This window comes from Rhagoletis pomonella, unplaced genomic scaffold (genome assembly GCF_013731165.1).
Source record: "Rhagoletis pomonella isolate Grant_MI unplaced genomic scaffold, Rhpom_1.0 Rhpom_scaffold_00004, whole genome shotgun sequence".
Lineage (NCBI taxonomy): Eukaryota > Metazoa > Arthropoda > Insecta > Diptera > Tephritidae > Rhagoletis > Rhagoletis pomonella.
Window position 1 is genome coordinate 42,394,157 of NW_023458558.1, and position 17,415 is coordinate 42,411,571.

At 34.9% G+C, this 17,415-nt stretch overlaps 1 protein-coding gene across 5 annotated transcripts in view; it reads left to right on the forward strand.

Annotated features, from left to right (window-relative positions):
• Nucleotides 1-13,623, forward strand: part of LOC118737581 (protein mesh) — a 51,659-nt gene extending 38,036 nt beyond the window's left edge. For 2 of the 5 annotated variants that reach the window (XM_036468166.1, XM_036468167.1), the window contains exons 6-16: nucleotides 1,681-1,818; nucleotides 3,076-3,244; nucleotides 3,382-3,639; nucleotides 3,721-3,883; nucleotides 3,945-4,118; nucleotides 7,415-7,537; nucleotides 9,336-9,494; nucleotides 9,605-10,349; nucleotides 10,459-10,877; nucleotides 11,724-11,911; nucleotides 11,994-13,623. In XM_036468166.1, the coding sequence (XP_036324059.1) occupies nucleotides 1,681-1,818; nucleotides 3,076-3,244; nucleotides 3,382-3,639; nucleotides 3,721-3,883; nucleotides 3,945-4,118; nucleotides 7,415-7,537; nucleotides 9,336-9,494; nucleotides 9,605-10,349; nucleotides 10,459-10,877; nucleotides 11,724-11,911; nucleotides 11,994-12,931 (3,474 nt within the window). In that variant the 3' untranslated portion in view covers nucleotides 12,932-13,623. The remainder of the gene's footprint in view (nucleotides 1-1,680; nucleotides 1,819-3,075; nucleotides 3,245-3,381; nucleotides 3,640-3,720; nucleotides 3,884-3,944; nucleotides 4,119-7,414; nucleotides 7,538-9,335; nucleotides 9,495-9,604; nucleotides 10,350-10,458; nucleotides 10,878-11,723; nucleotides 11,912-11,993) is intronic. The other 3 variants (XM_036468171.1, XM_036468169.1, XM_036468170.1) reach the window with 3 other exon arrangements.
• The last annotated feature ends 3,792 nt before the right edge of the window (nucleotides 13,624-17,415 follow it).

Sequence of the window (17,415 nt, forward strand, 5' to 3'; positions counted from 1 at the left end):
GACGTATTTAAGCATCAGATACCAAAAGTTCCCGAAAAGGCTTTTTTCAGTAAAATGCAATAATGTAACTCACTGTTATAGAATCAAATTTAGAGAGAGAAAGCAGAAAAGTAGAGATACATTGAGTTTTTTTAACCGTTATTTGACAAATATTGGCATCAACACTGCTTAGCTGTCGTCGGGTTTGGGAGTTCCGTTCGTTATTTAAGGTCCCTTCTAGTCCTTTTGTGAGCATTCTTAATCGTTTTCCATCTTCATGGTATCTAGTTTGTTGCTATTGAGTACGAATAAAATAGGGGAGCGATCAGAAGGCACGTCGAAACAATATTGCCTACCATATTCACTGGACTAAAAACCAAATGATTTCTCAATGTGGTTAATTCTCGAGCAGAGCTGTCGACTATCCTAAGCTATAATATGCCGCATTGAGGATAAAAATGTGCCAAAATGTGCCCAAATGTGTCAAATAGAAAAATAAAAGTGCTACAAGAAGGTGCCATTCTTTTTAATTCTTCCCACTTAGCATTAAAAAAAGAACCTCACTTCTAAAACAAATGTGGAATGCAAAAATTAGATAAACCAGTTGTATAAACATTAGAAATCAGAAAATTTTAGTTGAGAAAAGGAAGTACCCGCAAAAATGTATTGCAATATTATTCTTTTTCAAAATTGCCATTTTGGCACTTTGTGACAAGTCTGTAATTCGATGCTATTAACGGCGCTGATACACTTTTATTAAAATTTTACATGTTTTTATGATGAAATGATGTCCGCTCATAACGGTCAACATTTTCCATGTGTTTTATATATTTGATTCATGTATTTTATATATGTATATATAACTTTTCGTAGAAATGGTATAGAATTTTTGAAAATCAGTATTTTTCGATCGGACAACTTAGGCCTTCTTCAGGAGACTTCCATTAAAATACCCGATTGTTTATTTATTTATCAGTGTTTTATTACTAACGATTTTGTTTGGTGTCCCCATTCCTTTTTTTGGGGTTTTGGCGGACGTATAAATTATAGTTAGTAAGAAAAATGGTTAAATAATCAACTGGGTATTATTACTGGGAGTCTCCTACAGAGAAACAAAGTTTTCCTATCGAAAAATATTGACTTTTAAGAACTGTATGCCATTTCTATGAAAAGGTGTTTTCTCCATATAAAATATATAGAAAATTTTGAGCGCTTTGAGCGATCTATAAATATTTTTTGATTTCGAAATAAAAAAATAGGGGTATATTTTTCGGTATAGAAAAATCCTATGCATTTTTGTAACACCCTAATATACATATACACACACAAATTTAAATCTGAAATCTCTTAATATACACCTAGTGGGTAATTACGCGTATCTCAGAGTAAAGTAATTTGAATATAAATTAATACAAATGTCTATAGGTACATTTTTACCTACATCGATTTTGTTGCAAAGAAAGAAGCAAATTTATTGAAATTAATTAAGTCAGACTCAGATTATTTTTGGTCAAAGACTGTCACTGTACCAACAAAAACAATAAAAATATACAAATTTCCATTTACGCAATGTATTTTTTAAGAGTAATAAGTTATTATCCGTTTCACCTAAATTATAAATTTTCAATAAAATATTAAAGTTTCGCTTTTGATTGAGTCACTCTGTCTTGGTTTTAATTTTAAAATTTTGATTATTTCCAGACTAACACGTTCCAGATGGTTTTGGCCACTGATGAAGTATACACATATGCCATATACAATTATGATTTACTGAGATGGTCTTCGAATACAGAGGCAGGTGGTGATACAACGACGGGTGAAGGCGGAGTACCGGCTTTTGTAAGTATTAACGAAGTGGCTAATCCAGTTAATGAATTTGTGCGTGCTACTTATCATAGTGACTATATGTGTTTTTAAACAAAATATATAGGTTTTGATTTTTTTTAAGCAAATCAAAATCACTCGAATGATTGATTTTTATTTTTATTTTTTTATCCAACTTCGTTTGTGATTTGAAAGAGGATTGGTTTTTAAAGAGAATTTATAATTTGAAAATTTTGGCAGAAAGTGGAATTACTTTATCGAACATATTAAGGGCATTCAAGACGTCTTAAGCGTCAAGCCGTCTTAAAATCACAATTTTTTTTTGTTTGTAAAATAATGGTTTAAATGTTTTTTGGGATTTGAATCTCACAGAAATTATATTATTTATTGGCTGATATTATACCCTGCGTAACGCTTAAAACCGCTTTAGGCGATATTTTACAGTGAAAAATTTTACGACTTAAAGACATTACGACGCTTAAGCCATCTAGTGAGGTCCCTATGTTTGTATAAAATGAACTAAAATATAATTTCGGTACTCAGACCACTTCAGTAAAATGTAGTCAGATTTTTTTTTTTAACCACAATTTTCCAGGTTATCCATGTTTGACTATTAAAAGTCAAAAAGCTCTACAAAAATGCTAAGTAGAATTTTTACTAAACGTTACCGAAGCTAGCTAAAAAAAATATCCGTTTTCGTAAAACTCCAAACATTATCCTTTAAAAATCGGTGCATTAAATAGGGTGAACGCTGATATAACTAAAACTATAGTAACATATTCGGAATGAGATAGATAAATAGGCTATTTGTACCTTCAGTACCTTTATCTGTCTTTTGCTAATGTTTTTATGCCTTAAAAAATCACATGTGCGTTATCCTAGTGGTTTTTTCCAAATCCCATTTTTAATCACCTTAACCTCAAAAAAGGTTCCAAAAAGTCATAGTTATAATAGGCATATAATTCAGTTTGCAGTGCATTGTTTCAAAATACCATTCAATAAATGCGCAAACTACATACGCATCCACATGTATATGTTTGTGTGAATATGTGTGGTATTTTAAATTAAGTTTCTGACTGTCCTGGTTAACCACAACACGAACTGTCATGGGAATCCCGTAAAGCTAAATAAGTTAATTAATTTCCATGTTTGAATGTGTTCAACAGGTGAATTTAATTACAAAACATGAGATTCCTAGTATTTCCATACATATGTGTATACATTTTGATATACATACATAAATGATTTCATGTGAACAATTATTTTGTACAGGTGGGCTTCAATGCCGGCAATGGCACACGATCCTACGAATATACGCCATACAGCCAACAGATGGTTATACGTGACTTAACGGGACGTGGTTGGGGCAATGGTTTCCCAGGACGCCATCTTTTCCGCATAGATGAACAAATTTTAATTGGCTCTTGTAATAAGGATATCGGTGCGTATCATATACATACATACTTAGTAATGTTATTATGAGTGTAATGCCGCAACAAGTTATTGACGGCTGATTATCATAAAAAATAATAATAATGCTATCAATATTGTTATTGTTGTTGTTGTTGTTCAATATAGATGCTTCACATTTGCCGCTGACATTTGCACCAGAAGCTGGAAATATGCTTGGTGGCACTGTGGTCAACATTACCGGCCCCTGTTTCGATCCAAAGAAACGCGTCACTTGCCACTTCGATACAGAAGATGTATTGGGTACTTATGTGAGTACGAATCGTGTGATTTGCGTGCAGCCATTCTTAAAGGCGGAAGGTTGGGTGCGTTTTGAGATTTCAATTGGCAATCAGCGTTTCAAATGGCGTGGCAAATACTTTGTGGGTAAGTAGTAGTGATATTTTGCGAAGTTTACTTTCACATTTATGTCTCGACTAAAACTTGCAATTCTCATTTTTTTTTCAGAAACTCCCGCTTTGGCTACAGAGAAAATTTTCTTTGAAACGGAAGATGTACACCAGAAGTCTCCCGATCAAATACAAATCAGCTGGGATCCTTATAATTTGACTTCGAATGGAAATGCTAATATAATGATCTCGCTTTGGGGCTATCGTGAAGTAACCATTTAGTAAGTTTTAAGATCGCAAAAATTATAAAGAAAAATATTAACTAATAAATCATCTTTACAGTCCCCAATTGGAGTATATTGATGTAATCGAGGCTGGGTTAACCAATACTGGCTCATATGTGATTTATCCCAATAACTACATAAATCGCAATAATTACAATAACGATCTGCAATTTGGTTTCTTGCAAATCAATCTAACCAATCCACAACAGTATTCGGGGTTGAAGATCAGTCCGTAAGTATTAGAAATTATTTTAGAATGGCAGCGCTGTACATACGTATACGCCTGGCAGATAAAAACAGAACAATTTTTTTTCAAGTACTGGGGTAATTTTTCCCTTCATTATGATTTAAAAAAAAATCAGTATGAAATTAAGAATTTTTTGGTCAATATCCTTGGGTGAGCAAGTGTATCAAAATTCAAAATGCTCAAAAATAAAAACTAATAAATAAATTAACAAATAAATTTTTTTACTAAAATTGCAATAATCTTCTAAAGTATTAGTCGTACATAATTTATTATATGGACCTTTTAGTAGAGAATCGAAGTTAGTTAAGGAAAAACTTTGATGGATTTGGATATTGTTCAAAAATTTTCACATTTCACACAGATTTTTTTTAGAGCATAATGAACCATATTTTTGCTATTACCAATCAAAATTCTAAAAAAGCGGATTTTCGGTCCACGTTATTGTATAATTTTGTAAAGCTAAGAATAAGTACCACATTTTTTTAACCTATTTGTACAGTGTTTTTTTTGAGCACAGCCTAAAACTATATAAAATAGATGAGCAAATTGCCTAGGCTCCATAAACATCGTTTTAGTAGCGTAGTTCGAAAGAAAAGTCCTTTTTATATTTCGCAGGTAAAATTTAGCTTATAATCCTCTAAGTGTTAGATATTCAATATTCCACAATTGCTCATGTTTAATTTGTTATTTTCTAAGAAATAATATTTCAAAATTTTTTTACAACATCCTTGCATTATCACTTAACTGTATTAGGTTCCCTGCGGTCATTTGCTGCATCAGCTCGAAACAAAAAATGTTCAGATAATAATAGCCTTCTATACACACTCCTTCGCTTAAACAAACACCCATATGTATGTATGTATCATAAGCACAACCATGCACGAGAGCAAAAAAAAGTGTGCATTTGTCAGTATTTTCATTCAATTTGTCACAATGTATTTTCCATATGCCCACTTGGCATTTGTCGCCATCACTTTGTGTTATTTTTGCATTTGAATGTCATCAATATGCAATAATTCAATTCAATTGTAAAAATCAATTGTCTGTGCACAAGGTGAACTTAGTTAGTGTCAGAGTGTGCACAGCTTGTGGCAGCTTGTGTGGATGCCATGAGTAGTAATTGGATGCAAATATGTGCATTTGTAAGGCATTTGATGCAGCATTTATCCGAGTGCCGCAATAAAACAATGCTTTTAACTAATAAAAGAACTTTTACTATTCAACAAATTTCTGGGTCAATGGTGCATTTGAAATGTAATTAGTATGTATGTGTGTAACAAAGCACTTGATTGTTATGCAACTACAACACAGTCAGAAGAAGGGTAAAGACCACTTGCTAGCGTTTAGTAAAACTTGATATTACATGTATGTATGTAGATGTGTGCACATTTGCATGCATGGTTGTATGCATGCAAGTTTCAAGTTGCATGCAGTTAATAGGCTGCATCAAAATTAATAACAATATTATTTGTATATTATTATTACGATGCAATTAAACGTTATTTATCAGGTTTCATTTATGAGCATGCGAACCTTTTGTATTGGTGTACATGGCGTATGAGTAACTACGTAATAACTAGCAAAATTGAAGGGGTTAGAATCAAAAGGGTCTAAGTGACATTTTTTGAAAATATAAGTTATATATATACATATTCGTATAGTTAAATATAGTGTTTATTTGGTGACAAAGAGTAAACATTCTTTGAATTAGTTAATTAACTTGCATTCATTTAGGCAAGAATCTTTTCAAATGCATTTACCCAGCATATACAATAAGTAATCAACTTTAACCTTAATTAACTAAAAAAAATTTCAAATCTACTTAGATCCTTTTGATTCTAACCCCTTCAAATGTTTGCTTAATTGCTAGTACTCCACGAACTTATTAAGTTCTTTAGTGTATTAAATATCAAATTATGAAAATAGATTGATGCGATTTCCATGACTTGTAATACTTAAAAAATGTACATAGGTGTGTGCATTACGATGTCTCACCAAAAAAAGCCGTGGGTTTCAACTGGAATTATAAAATTTATAATATTTTAAGACTTCTGCTAAAATATTTTGGGAAAATATTAAGATTAACGTGGGCTAGATCGATTTTAAAATGCGAAAAAAAAAGGATCAGCTTATTGAATTATATGATCATCTTGGAAAGAAATAGGTGGTCGTACCTTTCCACACTAATTCTCTAGCTTTTTCCTAAATATCGAGTTGCGCAAACACCAATATAAGTTAAATGTAATAACTCTGAGCCATGTCATCTAGTGGTCTATCGCATTTGGTAAGGGATTTTACATCGCCTATTGTAAGTCTAAATCTTTAAGAGGCTGCGAAGCTGCCAGATAAGATAAAATACCGTCCAATAGTACATTGAGCGTCACTCCATGCTGCTTCCTCGGAGGACCCCAGTCCCGTTTGATATACACTGCAGTGATTAGTTTATGTCGTCGGGTATATGGTAAGATCTGCTGTGCTAGTCCTGTTATGTTGGCATAACAAACTAAAACTGAGATTCCTAGATTCATAAGACGGCTGTCACGCCTTCACGCGAAGGCAGATGCAATATCGCCATTTATAGCAGTGATCGGCAGGCCATAGCTTACTTTGTCCTCTCTGGGCACAAGTGCACATAGTCTCGCGCATTGAGTCATTTGAAAAGTATTTGTTTTCCTGTTGTTAATACATATTTGGGATATGACCCAAATCATAAATAAAATTAATAAATTTGTACGAATAATTCTACTCTAGCGAAACTACCCACAAATATTTATCTTCGCGTTACCAATATTAAGTTAAAAATTTAGCCGAATCCGGCCATAAATACAATCTTTAAAAATAACCCGACTAGAGCATCATCCGGCGAGCAGATGTTTTTCATATACATAAGTCTTGTCCTGCTAATAACTAATACCAAAAAAATGAAGCAAATCGGCTCGGCCGTTAGCAAGTGATGATTTTTATTTATTTATAAGACGTTGTAGAAGTTGGAAAACGGTAAAAAAATCATTTCATTTAGCTTCTGCAAACTTTATCACTCATCCTCCACTTTACGAGATTTTCTTTTCCTTTTCTGAAGGTATATGTACATACGCCTATCTATTCCACCATCAACATATATGTATATAGCGGTCTAGCCAGACTGTTTGGAATAATATTTAGTATCATTATTTCAACGTTTGTGCTCTACCTTACATTTCTTCATATATGTATGTATAACTAGTACATATGTATACATACATACACACTTTAACTGCTATTTAAAATTGTATTCTTTGCAGTACTCTTTGGTCACGCCCCATTCCACTTGGCTGGTATTTTAATAAACAATGGGAACGCAAACACGGACTGCGTTGGCCCCAGGCGCTCTGCGATAATTGGATGCGAAATGACCGTTATTTAAGGTGAGCAACTATTCATGTTTTTTAGTTTATTTACATTTGTTGATGCTGTATATTTTTGTTGTTATACGCAGCTAAAATTGTTGTAGATATCAAAGGTAATAATTAAAATGTATGACTGGCAAAATTGTAATAGTGAAAAGGGGACGAAATAACAAAATGTGAAAGCGCAGACAGAAGTGAAATAAGTAAAAGTGTAGATCTGAAACAGACTTAGCGACTAAAATCAAATATATACTACCTTTATACGTAAGCTATTTTCGAATAAAAATAATTTGTAAATACCTATTCAATGTTGCCAGATTATAAAAAGCCAATAAGTTTACCAATCAAAAAATGACAACGTCTTGTGCCATATTTGCAAATAAAAATGGTATGGGTACTCATGAAATTTGATGTGTAAACATCTGTGTGTCGAACATGTCCGAAAATTGTCCCGAATTTTTCACTCACCAGTCTTGAAATGAGCCCGAAAAAGTCCGGAACTATTCGCGAACTACTACAAAAACGTCTCAACTAGTCCCAAATTTTCCCGAACTATCCCGGAATGGGCCCGAACAAGTCCGGAACTACATACAGATGTATATCAACGAGCAGTGTTCCTAGAACAACTTATTAAATTTGTTTTCATTTTTACTACATCGGAATTCGTCTGGATTTACGCCAATTTTGCCCATGTCGGGGGCAAAGATGATAACAGCTAAAAAATTAGAACTGCGTTTATGTGGCAAAATTTATCATTTAGCATTTAAAAACTGTTATTTGCAAATAATACGTGCGTATAAAAGTCGTAAAAAACTGCTTTTTGATAGTGATACATGGAATCGTGGAATCGGGACCATAGAATCGGGTCTTTTAGGGAACCGGTCCTTGCAAGAACCGAAAAACGGTTCCAGCGGAACTAAAACTCGATTCCAAAAGAACCGAAATAAAGTTCCGGAAGAGCCGAAACTCAATTCCAAAAGAACCGAAAAAGAGTTCCGGAAGAATCGAAACTCAATCTAAAAAAACCCGAAATGCTGTACCGGAAGTACTGAAACTCGATTTCAAAAGATCCGTAAAACGGTTCGAGAAGAACCGGCAAATGATCTCACAGTAATCGAAGAACAAGTAAGAAGAACTGAAAATAAATTCCGAAAACGGCTCCTTCATAACCGAAAATCGGCCACCAAACGCACTTTGCAATATGGGGAAAAAATTGATTATTATGAGGATATCAGCCCGAAATACGGTTTATATATATATTATAGAGTATTGAATTAGCCTACTAAAGTTTGTTTGGTTCAAGGCACTATATCACATATCCGCCATATACCCGACCTGGCTGATGTTTTTGATGCTATCAACTTGAAATTAGGTTTGTCTACGTAATATGGATTTCTGAGTTGACCAATTTTGAATTTTGTTTTTTGATTTTGAATTTAATGCTATGCTAGTTTTCTTCCTCATTTTTTGACACTGTTAAAACGCTGTAAGTGGCAATTTGAATGCGTAAAAAGAACGGCGACAACATTAAAAAAATCATGTTTTTAAATGGAAACATTACTTTGTTTTAAATGAAACCTTAGCGTGCGAAACGCTTACTCAAATTTAATAAGATGTATTTTAATTTTAAGAGATTTTTGTTACACGAGTATCAGCTAAGAAATGAATGTTTATTTATTTTATTTACTTTATAACAAAAATATAAAAAGAAATATAATTTTTGTAAACATTTTTAAAATATTTTGTTTCGGGAGGGTCTATTTCCGGACTCGCACATCACTAGTCTAAATACATATTGCTTTTTTGTATAATACAGAACATTTACTGGAGATTTGCCGCTCTGCCCTTGTACACTTGAGCAGGCCGTTTACGACAAGGGACGTTATCGACCAGATAAGGAGTGCGACAAGGATTCGAATCCAACATGTTTGCAGCATAAAAATGCCATACATTGTGTTGTTAGCGGAACTCCAGTGTAAGTTGCTTTATTTTTATTTAAATATTTAAAGTTTTTTTAAGTACATACTCATTTAAGTCATAGCCAAAAAACCACAAATAATAAATAATACTGTTTTTTATATGTAGCGCCGAGGGTGCCGAACAGCAGTGCTGTTACGATCGTTATGGCTATCTCATGTTGACACAGGATCAAGTGTGGGGCTCACGGCCACGTCGTAATCATAATCTTGGAAAAATGCCTTGGAATGAGGCTGGTAAAGTACCAACACTCTCAAATTGGTTCCACGATATGCGTCCTTGGTATTCGTGTTGCCATTGGCAGCAAGAGCAGTCGGTGAATTGTGAAACCTTCCGCTTTGAGCGCCGTCCCTCGCAAGACTGTGTCGGCTATCAGGCACCAGGAGTGGCCGGAGTGTTCGGCGATCCACATTTCATCACCTTCGATGGCACACAATATACTTTCAATGGTTTGGGCGAATTTGTGTTATCGCGTAGCATTGCCGCCGATCAACGCTTTGAGGTACAGGGTCGTTTTGAGCAAGTGCCCAAGAATCAATATGGTCAGGTAATGGCCACACAGCTCACTGCTATGGCAATGCGTGGTAATACGACCACTACTATTGAGGTGCTTTTGCGTCCGAAATTTGCACGCTGGCGCTATGCTTTGGACGTGCTGGCCGATGGACGGCGTATTTATTTCGATCGTGAGAGTATGAGATTCCAGCACTTTGATGGTGTTACGGTTTATACGCCCACTTACTTGCTAAATCAGTCACAAGTTGTAGTTATGTTCGATTCAGGTGTGGGCGTGGAAGTGGTCGAGAATGAGGGTTTCATGACAGGACGAGTATATTTGCCGTGGACCTTTATAGTGAGTATAGTTTATGAACTCAGCTAAAGGGTAGCACATGTAAAGCCTTGCAGTTCTCTCTTCAAACAGAAATTTTTTGACCACACAAATGTAAACTTTTTCTCCACAGAATAAAACCGCTGGTCTATTTGGTAATTGGTCGTTTAATGCGATAGATGATTTAGTTTTACCCGACGGCACCATTGCGAGTGTCAACTTGAACAATTTCCAACAGATCTACTATAATTTTGGCTTGAAATGGATGTTGGCAGATCGAAACATACCCGGTGTAGGTACGGCACTTTTTTCGCGTGAAAATGGCCGCACAGCAAGCTACTATTCAAATGCGTCGTTTGTGCCGAACTTTACAAAGGAGCCACAAGATTTCTTGCCATCGAATCGATCGTATGATGTGGAACGCGCGGAAGAGTTATGTGGCGAAAGTTATCAGTGTCGCTATGATTACGGTATGACATTAAATGCGGACATGGCGCATTTTACCAAAAACTACTACGATAGTTTGGTCAATATAAGGAATTTGAATTCGAAGTAAGTGCCATTTTAAGACGGCTGTTTTTAATATACTTGCTTAATAATTATAATGCTTAAGACATACTTGAAGCTATCGTCACAGCTGAGATATATCCGATGATGGAAGTACTCCCACTCGTCTGGCAACCGTTAGCCATCCTAGGGTTATTTATCGAGTGCCGCTCTTTATTTCCCACCTATTAAGTTTTCATTGGTGAACATGTGTCTAGATATCGACGTTCCTTTGTTTATGGAACTGACTGATTTTGAAGCGTTTATCTAGGACCTCTATCATATTTGTTCACTTTGCGTTCTTAAAAGCATTTTTTATGATTCAGAGTTGCAAACCGCATAACAATTTGTTCTGTTGGCTAAGAGGAAATCAATGGTCATGTAGGTTGATTTATTAGGACTGAAGACCCACTATCTGGGCGGTTGTATTCCGGCGCTATCAATAGCTCCTGAAAGATAGTGTTTTAGTAGTCTCTGTGATAATTTTCTTGCTGTGTCTACCAAGTATCAGTCTCGTATATCAGGAGAAATCGAATAGCAGGAGTATTTTGTCTTTTTGATCCGGAATATTATTTCTGCCTGTACTTTATCACCCCTTGAAGATTTTTCTAGCAAGTTGTTGGCGATAAATAATTCACGTAATCTCTGAAAAATGATTATATAGTTCTTTCGTCATCACATGTGGGGGTTCTGGGCCCGTTATTTCGATTCGAATCGAAACTTCAGAGGAGTATGGTAGACTCCACGTCACTGGATACGGATCAAATGTGTTGACTTGTTTTTTAATATAATTTATTTTATTTTTATACTCATTTCATTGAAATCGCTAATCGTCTTCTTAATACTTCTCAGACGCATTGTATCCTGTGGCGTCTTGGAGACTCCTCGCTTTGGCCGAAAATTGAGTTTTGATTTTATGCCAGGCGCTAAGATTGCATTCGAGTGTGACGAAGGCTTTGTAATAATGGGCGATCAACGTCGAGAGTGTATGGCTAATGGGCTCTGGAATGTGCCAGAATTTGGTTACACGTATTGTTTGCGTAAGTGTGCTTGCTTTTTAACATGTTTTTTTGTCCTTCCTTTAACTGCTCCACAAATTCTCTACCTCCCATCACAATACAGGTGAAGTCTTCTACACACGCCGCGTCGCCTTTATCGCCATTGCCATTATTGTGGGCGTCATATTGCCGTTGATGGTTTGCATTGTTTGTGGTATTTATCGCTTCCGTCAGAAACAACTCAAAGAAGATCCCGCTTGGCAGATGACAATACCACGTTCACGCGCCTCTTCGCGTTCCAATTTGCGTCAGCTGAGCGGACCGGATGACGATAGCGATACGGATGCAACGGGTACACTCAAGAAAAGTAGGTCATATGATAAAGTATATCGTACGAATGAACCACTACCGGGCAAACCCCGTATTGACTTTCCAGCTAAGAAATGGGATCTGGATGATGAGGATGTGACCTCGTCCGAAGGTAGTGAAAATAAAGATACAAAAGTAGCTAGCGATATTGAATACGTTAATAAAACAGGTGACAAGCCGCGTCAGATGGGCAGACGTTCGTTGCGCGACAATTCGGGCACCGATCATGATCAACACGACGAAGATGGCACTGCTATTGACGAACCAGCGCAAGGGCAGGAGCACGAGGAACAAGGGCAGGCGCACGATACGACAGATGCTGCGTACCATCAGCCACCATCACCTGAGACAGATGACGAAAGAAACATGCCACAGCATAGTGTCAACTTGCAGAGGCAATATAGTCCAACATTTAGTGGTGCCGATAGTCGTAACAGTTCCATAAATTATCAACCGAATGCGGCATTACAAAATCGCTTTGGCGGTGTACCAGTGCTGCCCAACAATACACAATTCTTCAATCGTCCACCTTCGAATATACCGGCTGGCGTTACGGGAATACCTTTGCGTCAGGCGCATAATGGCGCACCACAAACAACGACAGCGGTGCCATTGACACAGGATACTGGTTTGCCATCGCCACCATATGCTGCTTCGCCTACACCATCTGTACAACGCTCCACTGAGGTTTAAATAAATGAATGAATGAGCATTTACATTCGCCATTTTAAGCACTCATATACATAAATACAGCGCACTGAGTTGGAACCACTTACAAATGTACAAATCTAATAAAGAAAGCCTGCTACTAAACGCAATAGAAACAAATCGCCTACTAACCTTACATCCTATCCTATCGTCGTCCACATACAAACATGAAATTAATGGCATAAACATATTTATTTAAAAACTAGCATCATTTATGTTTAATGTTATGTGTTTTATTAACAAATAGAAAAAGTAAAGTCGTGTTCATCCGGTTGCATTTACTTTTCATTTCAACATTTCAATTACTTAAACTGCAACTACATTGAATAGAAATATGTTTGTGTGTACGTAAGGCTGTCGACAGAGTGGCCTGTCCAAATAACTTTTAAGCTGTGGCATAACAAAAAATCAGCAATAAGTTTTTTAAGCGGCTTTCAAAATTTAAATTAATTGCATTCTTTATAGACCGCGCTCTGTTGGCTGCCTCATGTCGTCATGCAATAAAAATAAGAAACAAAAAGTGCACATTCAATCTAGTTACTACATAAATATAGGTGTACACAAATACACCTAAACACACGTAAAGATACGTACATATTAACCTTTTTTTTACTAAAATAAAAAATAAATCTACACACCTGTACAACTGTAATTTTGTAAATAAATATATCATATGAATAAATGCAGTCAACTGAAATAAAAAATTACATAAATATGTAAGTAAAATTATATTTCCACCGAACAGTAAATTTTTATACACTTGCTTAGTAGTTATGTAATAAAAATAACAAGAAAGTAAAAATAATTACATTCGTAATATACATACACACATCTGCGCAAACAATCCATAAAAGCTCTCACTTGTGGTTTTAACAAGAATTCCAGAAAAATTATCTTTACAGCTCAATATTCATACAACCATATATAGTAAAGTTTAATATTTTACATAGTTCTGTTTAAACAAAATACTTTTAATATAAATTTTATAAATAAATAAACTGTTTGATTAAAGTTTAGTTTAATTGTATACTCAATCCCTTTGTATTATGTTTAACAAAGTCCTTGACCACAATTTGGGAATACAGGTTTATCAATAAGTTCAAAAGTTTTGCATAAAATAACAAGTAAAAAAGTCTAAGTTCGGACGGAGCCGGACATTAGATACCCGGCGCAATTATTAAATATAGTTTTTTCCACCTTTCCGAAAACTACTGCTATATGGTAACCAGGGGTAGTTTTATCCCTATTTCAAACATCTGCGATAAAGTTATATAGTTATATGTGGGCGGTTTCACGCCCATTTCACAAATGTCGCCTTATTTTAAAAATAGTTCTTGAAAAACGCCCATTTTTTGAACCACGTTTTTTTTATAGAGAATTAAACAAAGATTACGATGGCATAACTTTAAATCCCAAATTGACTGGCCTTCACTAGGCAAATCAACTTCAAAAAGTTCAACTGTTAATAGCTACGTTAGCTTTAGGACAATCTTGACCATTTTATACTTAGAAATGTTAAGACCGTTTCTTAGCTTTAAAATTGCCTTAAGATGGAGTCTCTACGATCGGCAGAACCAGAGAGTGAAACGATTTGAAGAAGTACAGGATTAGTCAGAATCACGAAAAAATGCAAATGTTGATAGGTCATGTCTCCGAAGGAAAAAAAGAAGAAAAAAATTCCTTGAACACGTGTTTGCTTATTTCACGTATAGAACCCACAAAAAAGATCGAAGCGAATCGGAGGCATGACATATTTTTATTTTTTACGAAATCCGTGCGCCTTAAAAAAGAATGGCTTACATATAAAAATACCGAATTTCAATCAGATTTCATGACTAAAATTACAATACAGCTATTAAAAACAGGTACATCTTTAATCTAGAAATCAATAAGGGGAAAAAATCTAAGTATTTTGATTTAAATCGAAAAAAAATAATGAATGACAAATTCACACTTAATGAGGCCGATCTTAACAACATCAGATAGCTAAAACAATAATCCTTTGTCTGGAAAAACTCGAGCTCATCGAGCGCGCTGTTTTGGGAACACCGCACAACCTGTCCGAAAATAGACTTGTGTCGTTCACGAACTATTTAGTTCTTTAAACATTTTTTAAAGTATCGATAAATCGATCGATCTTTTTGTCCCATTACTAAACTAATTCAGCAGAGTAGTACATACTCGTTATTTTCTTAAAGAGTTTTCCCGTCGAGATATCAGTTGCGAAAGTTGACATATTTTTTTCTTTCGTAGTCAGTATTCGAATGTAGTTCGAATTGGAATAAGTCTTCGAGTGAGAAAGATTCTTAAAAAAAAGAGAATGGAAATCAATAACGAAGGCAATATTTGTGTGATTATTAAAAAAGGAAACTAACATATAGCTTGCTAAATAAAATAAAACTCGTTTTAAAAATGGACTTTATGTTGGGTAATAATATTTCAATTTAAGTAGAGCTATAAAAAATTAGTTTCATTTGGTGGTCTTCAAGTTTGGGGGCAATAAAGATGTTCAGTTTAGAGTTTGTGTGCTCAGAATTATATAACACTTCCTTGCTTTGTTTCAATAATGATCTGTTTTCTTGAGGTACTCATAAATTATGAGGATAAATACCTTGAGAGTTCCGCCATATTGGTCTGAGAATTATCTTGGGTGTTTGCACATACACGGAATTTCACTGAACGCATGCCCGACGACTGGAATTTAAGAGATTGAGTCATAATTAAAAAAGTAATTTCTCCTCTTTTCGAAGTTAGCTTCCAAAATCGAGCTATGGGCCTTCGAAGATCGAAATCGGACCACAAAAAAAAATAATAAAATAGTCGTGGTACGCCTTTTGCTCTTATTTAAACGGTATATAACTTTTTTTGTGTGCAAACTTATATTACAAATGCTATAGGGGGTCAAAGGTTAGATCTTCGAAAAATTATAAAGCTTATAGTTATTTAAAAAAATGTTGAACTGATTTTTCGAAAATTTGTGGCACCTGTAATATGTATACCATTTTTTTAAAAATATTCAGCTTTGCAGAATATGGTATCTTCACATATATGTACATACCTAAATTAGTGAAACCCCAGTTTATTCGATTATAAATATACGGATTTTTTTGGTATTCGAAAAACCAAGACCAAAATTTCCCAAAAATCAACGGTAAGTTTCAGTTATTTCAAATTCTCACTTTGTTACATTAAAATTGAATATGCTACAAAACTGCATACTGAAAAATATTAGTAATATTCAAAACTCGTCAACTAAACTCACTAATACTTTTATTTGTACCGCTGGCGAAATTTATTTTACGATCAGTATTCATTTTACATAAATAAATATTAGTCGCTTTCTCATTTGCTACTGCTTGGCCGGGCTTCTCCTCCGATTTGTGGTGTTTACCGTGATGTTGTCACACCAATTGCCAGACATGCAATAGTACTGTTACATTTCTTACATTTTTAGTCAGTTTATCTGAAAGTAAGTTTGACGATTGGCTTGACGCTTGAGGGCTCTTAACATAAGTACCTTGATAAAAACTGGGAAGCGCGCGGAAAGTTCTGAACACATTGAAAACGACGAGCTACCGACCACAGCTTCCAATTTGTCATCTTTATTATCTAAGCGCTTTGTCGATGGCGACATGATTTCTTTGAACGCGGCAGCGACATCATGAATTTGTATGAGTTTGACATAAAAGAAGAGGAAGAACCTTATCTGTCGCCAGAAAAATAGAAATAGATCTAATCTGGCCACAACCACAGCCGTCGCGTAACCCGGTCGTCGCCAAAATAATTATCTACATAAGAGTACGTGTTAAAATAATTTGACAGCTGTGGTTTGTAGCTCGTCGTTTTCATTGTGTTCGGGCTAGAAGTCAAGTCATTAGAAATTTCAGCTATAAAGTAACTATACTTTGTTTGTTTTTCTAATCCAAATATGGTTCCACTTACCTCAACTACGCCTTCATGCATATATGCAAATAGTAGTATGCGCATGCACAAAATAGTAAGCTAATTTATTTTCAGTGTTTAAAGTGAATTTAGTTTATTATTTATGGTATTCCTTAGAATTTCATAAGGGCAAACACTTATTAAGATGTTTTTAGTTTACAGTTATTCCTTATTTTTACATTTCCAATTGCAATGCGGCATTCTGTCTGCCCTACAATACTTATTCTTTTAAGTGAGTTACATTGTTTGTTTTTGTTTATTTATTTACTTACGCTTTACACAACTAACAAAAATTCAATTCACTTACTTGCTAATATTTAAAATTCATAGTACTCGTATTCTGTAGTGTTCTTTTCATTTGAAATTGCTCAAATAAATACTGACAAAGGATTTTACATACATACATAAGTACAGTTTCAGCGAGTTCTTAGAATATAGTCTCCTAAAGAGAGTAAAAGTGGCAATGGAAAGCTCCAAGCAATTAAGACTCCCGCAAACTTATCAAAAACTTAAATGAAACAGTTAGA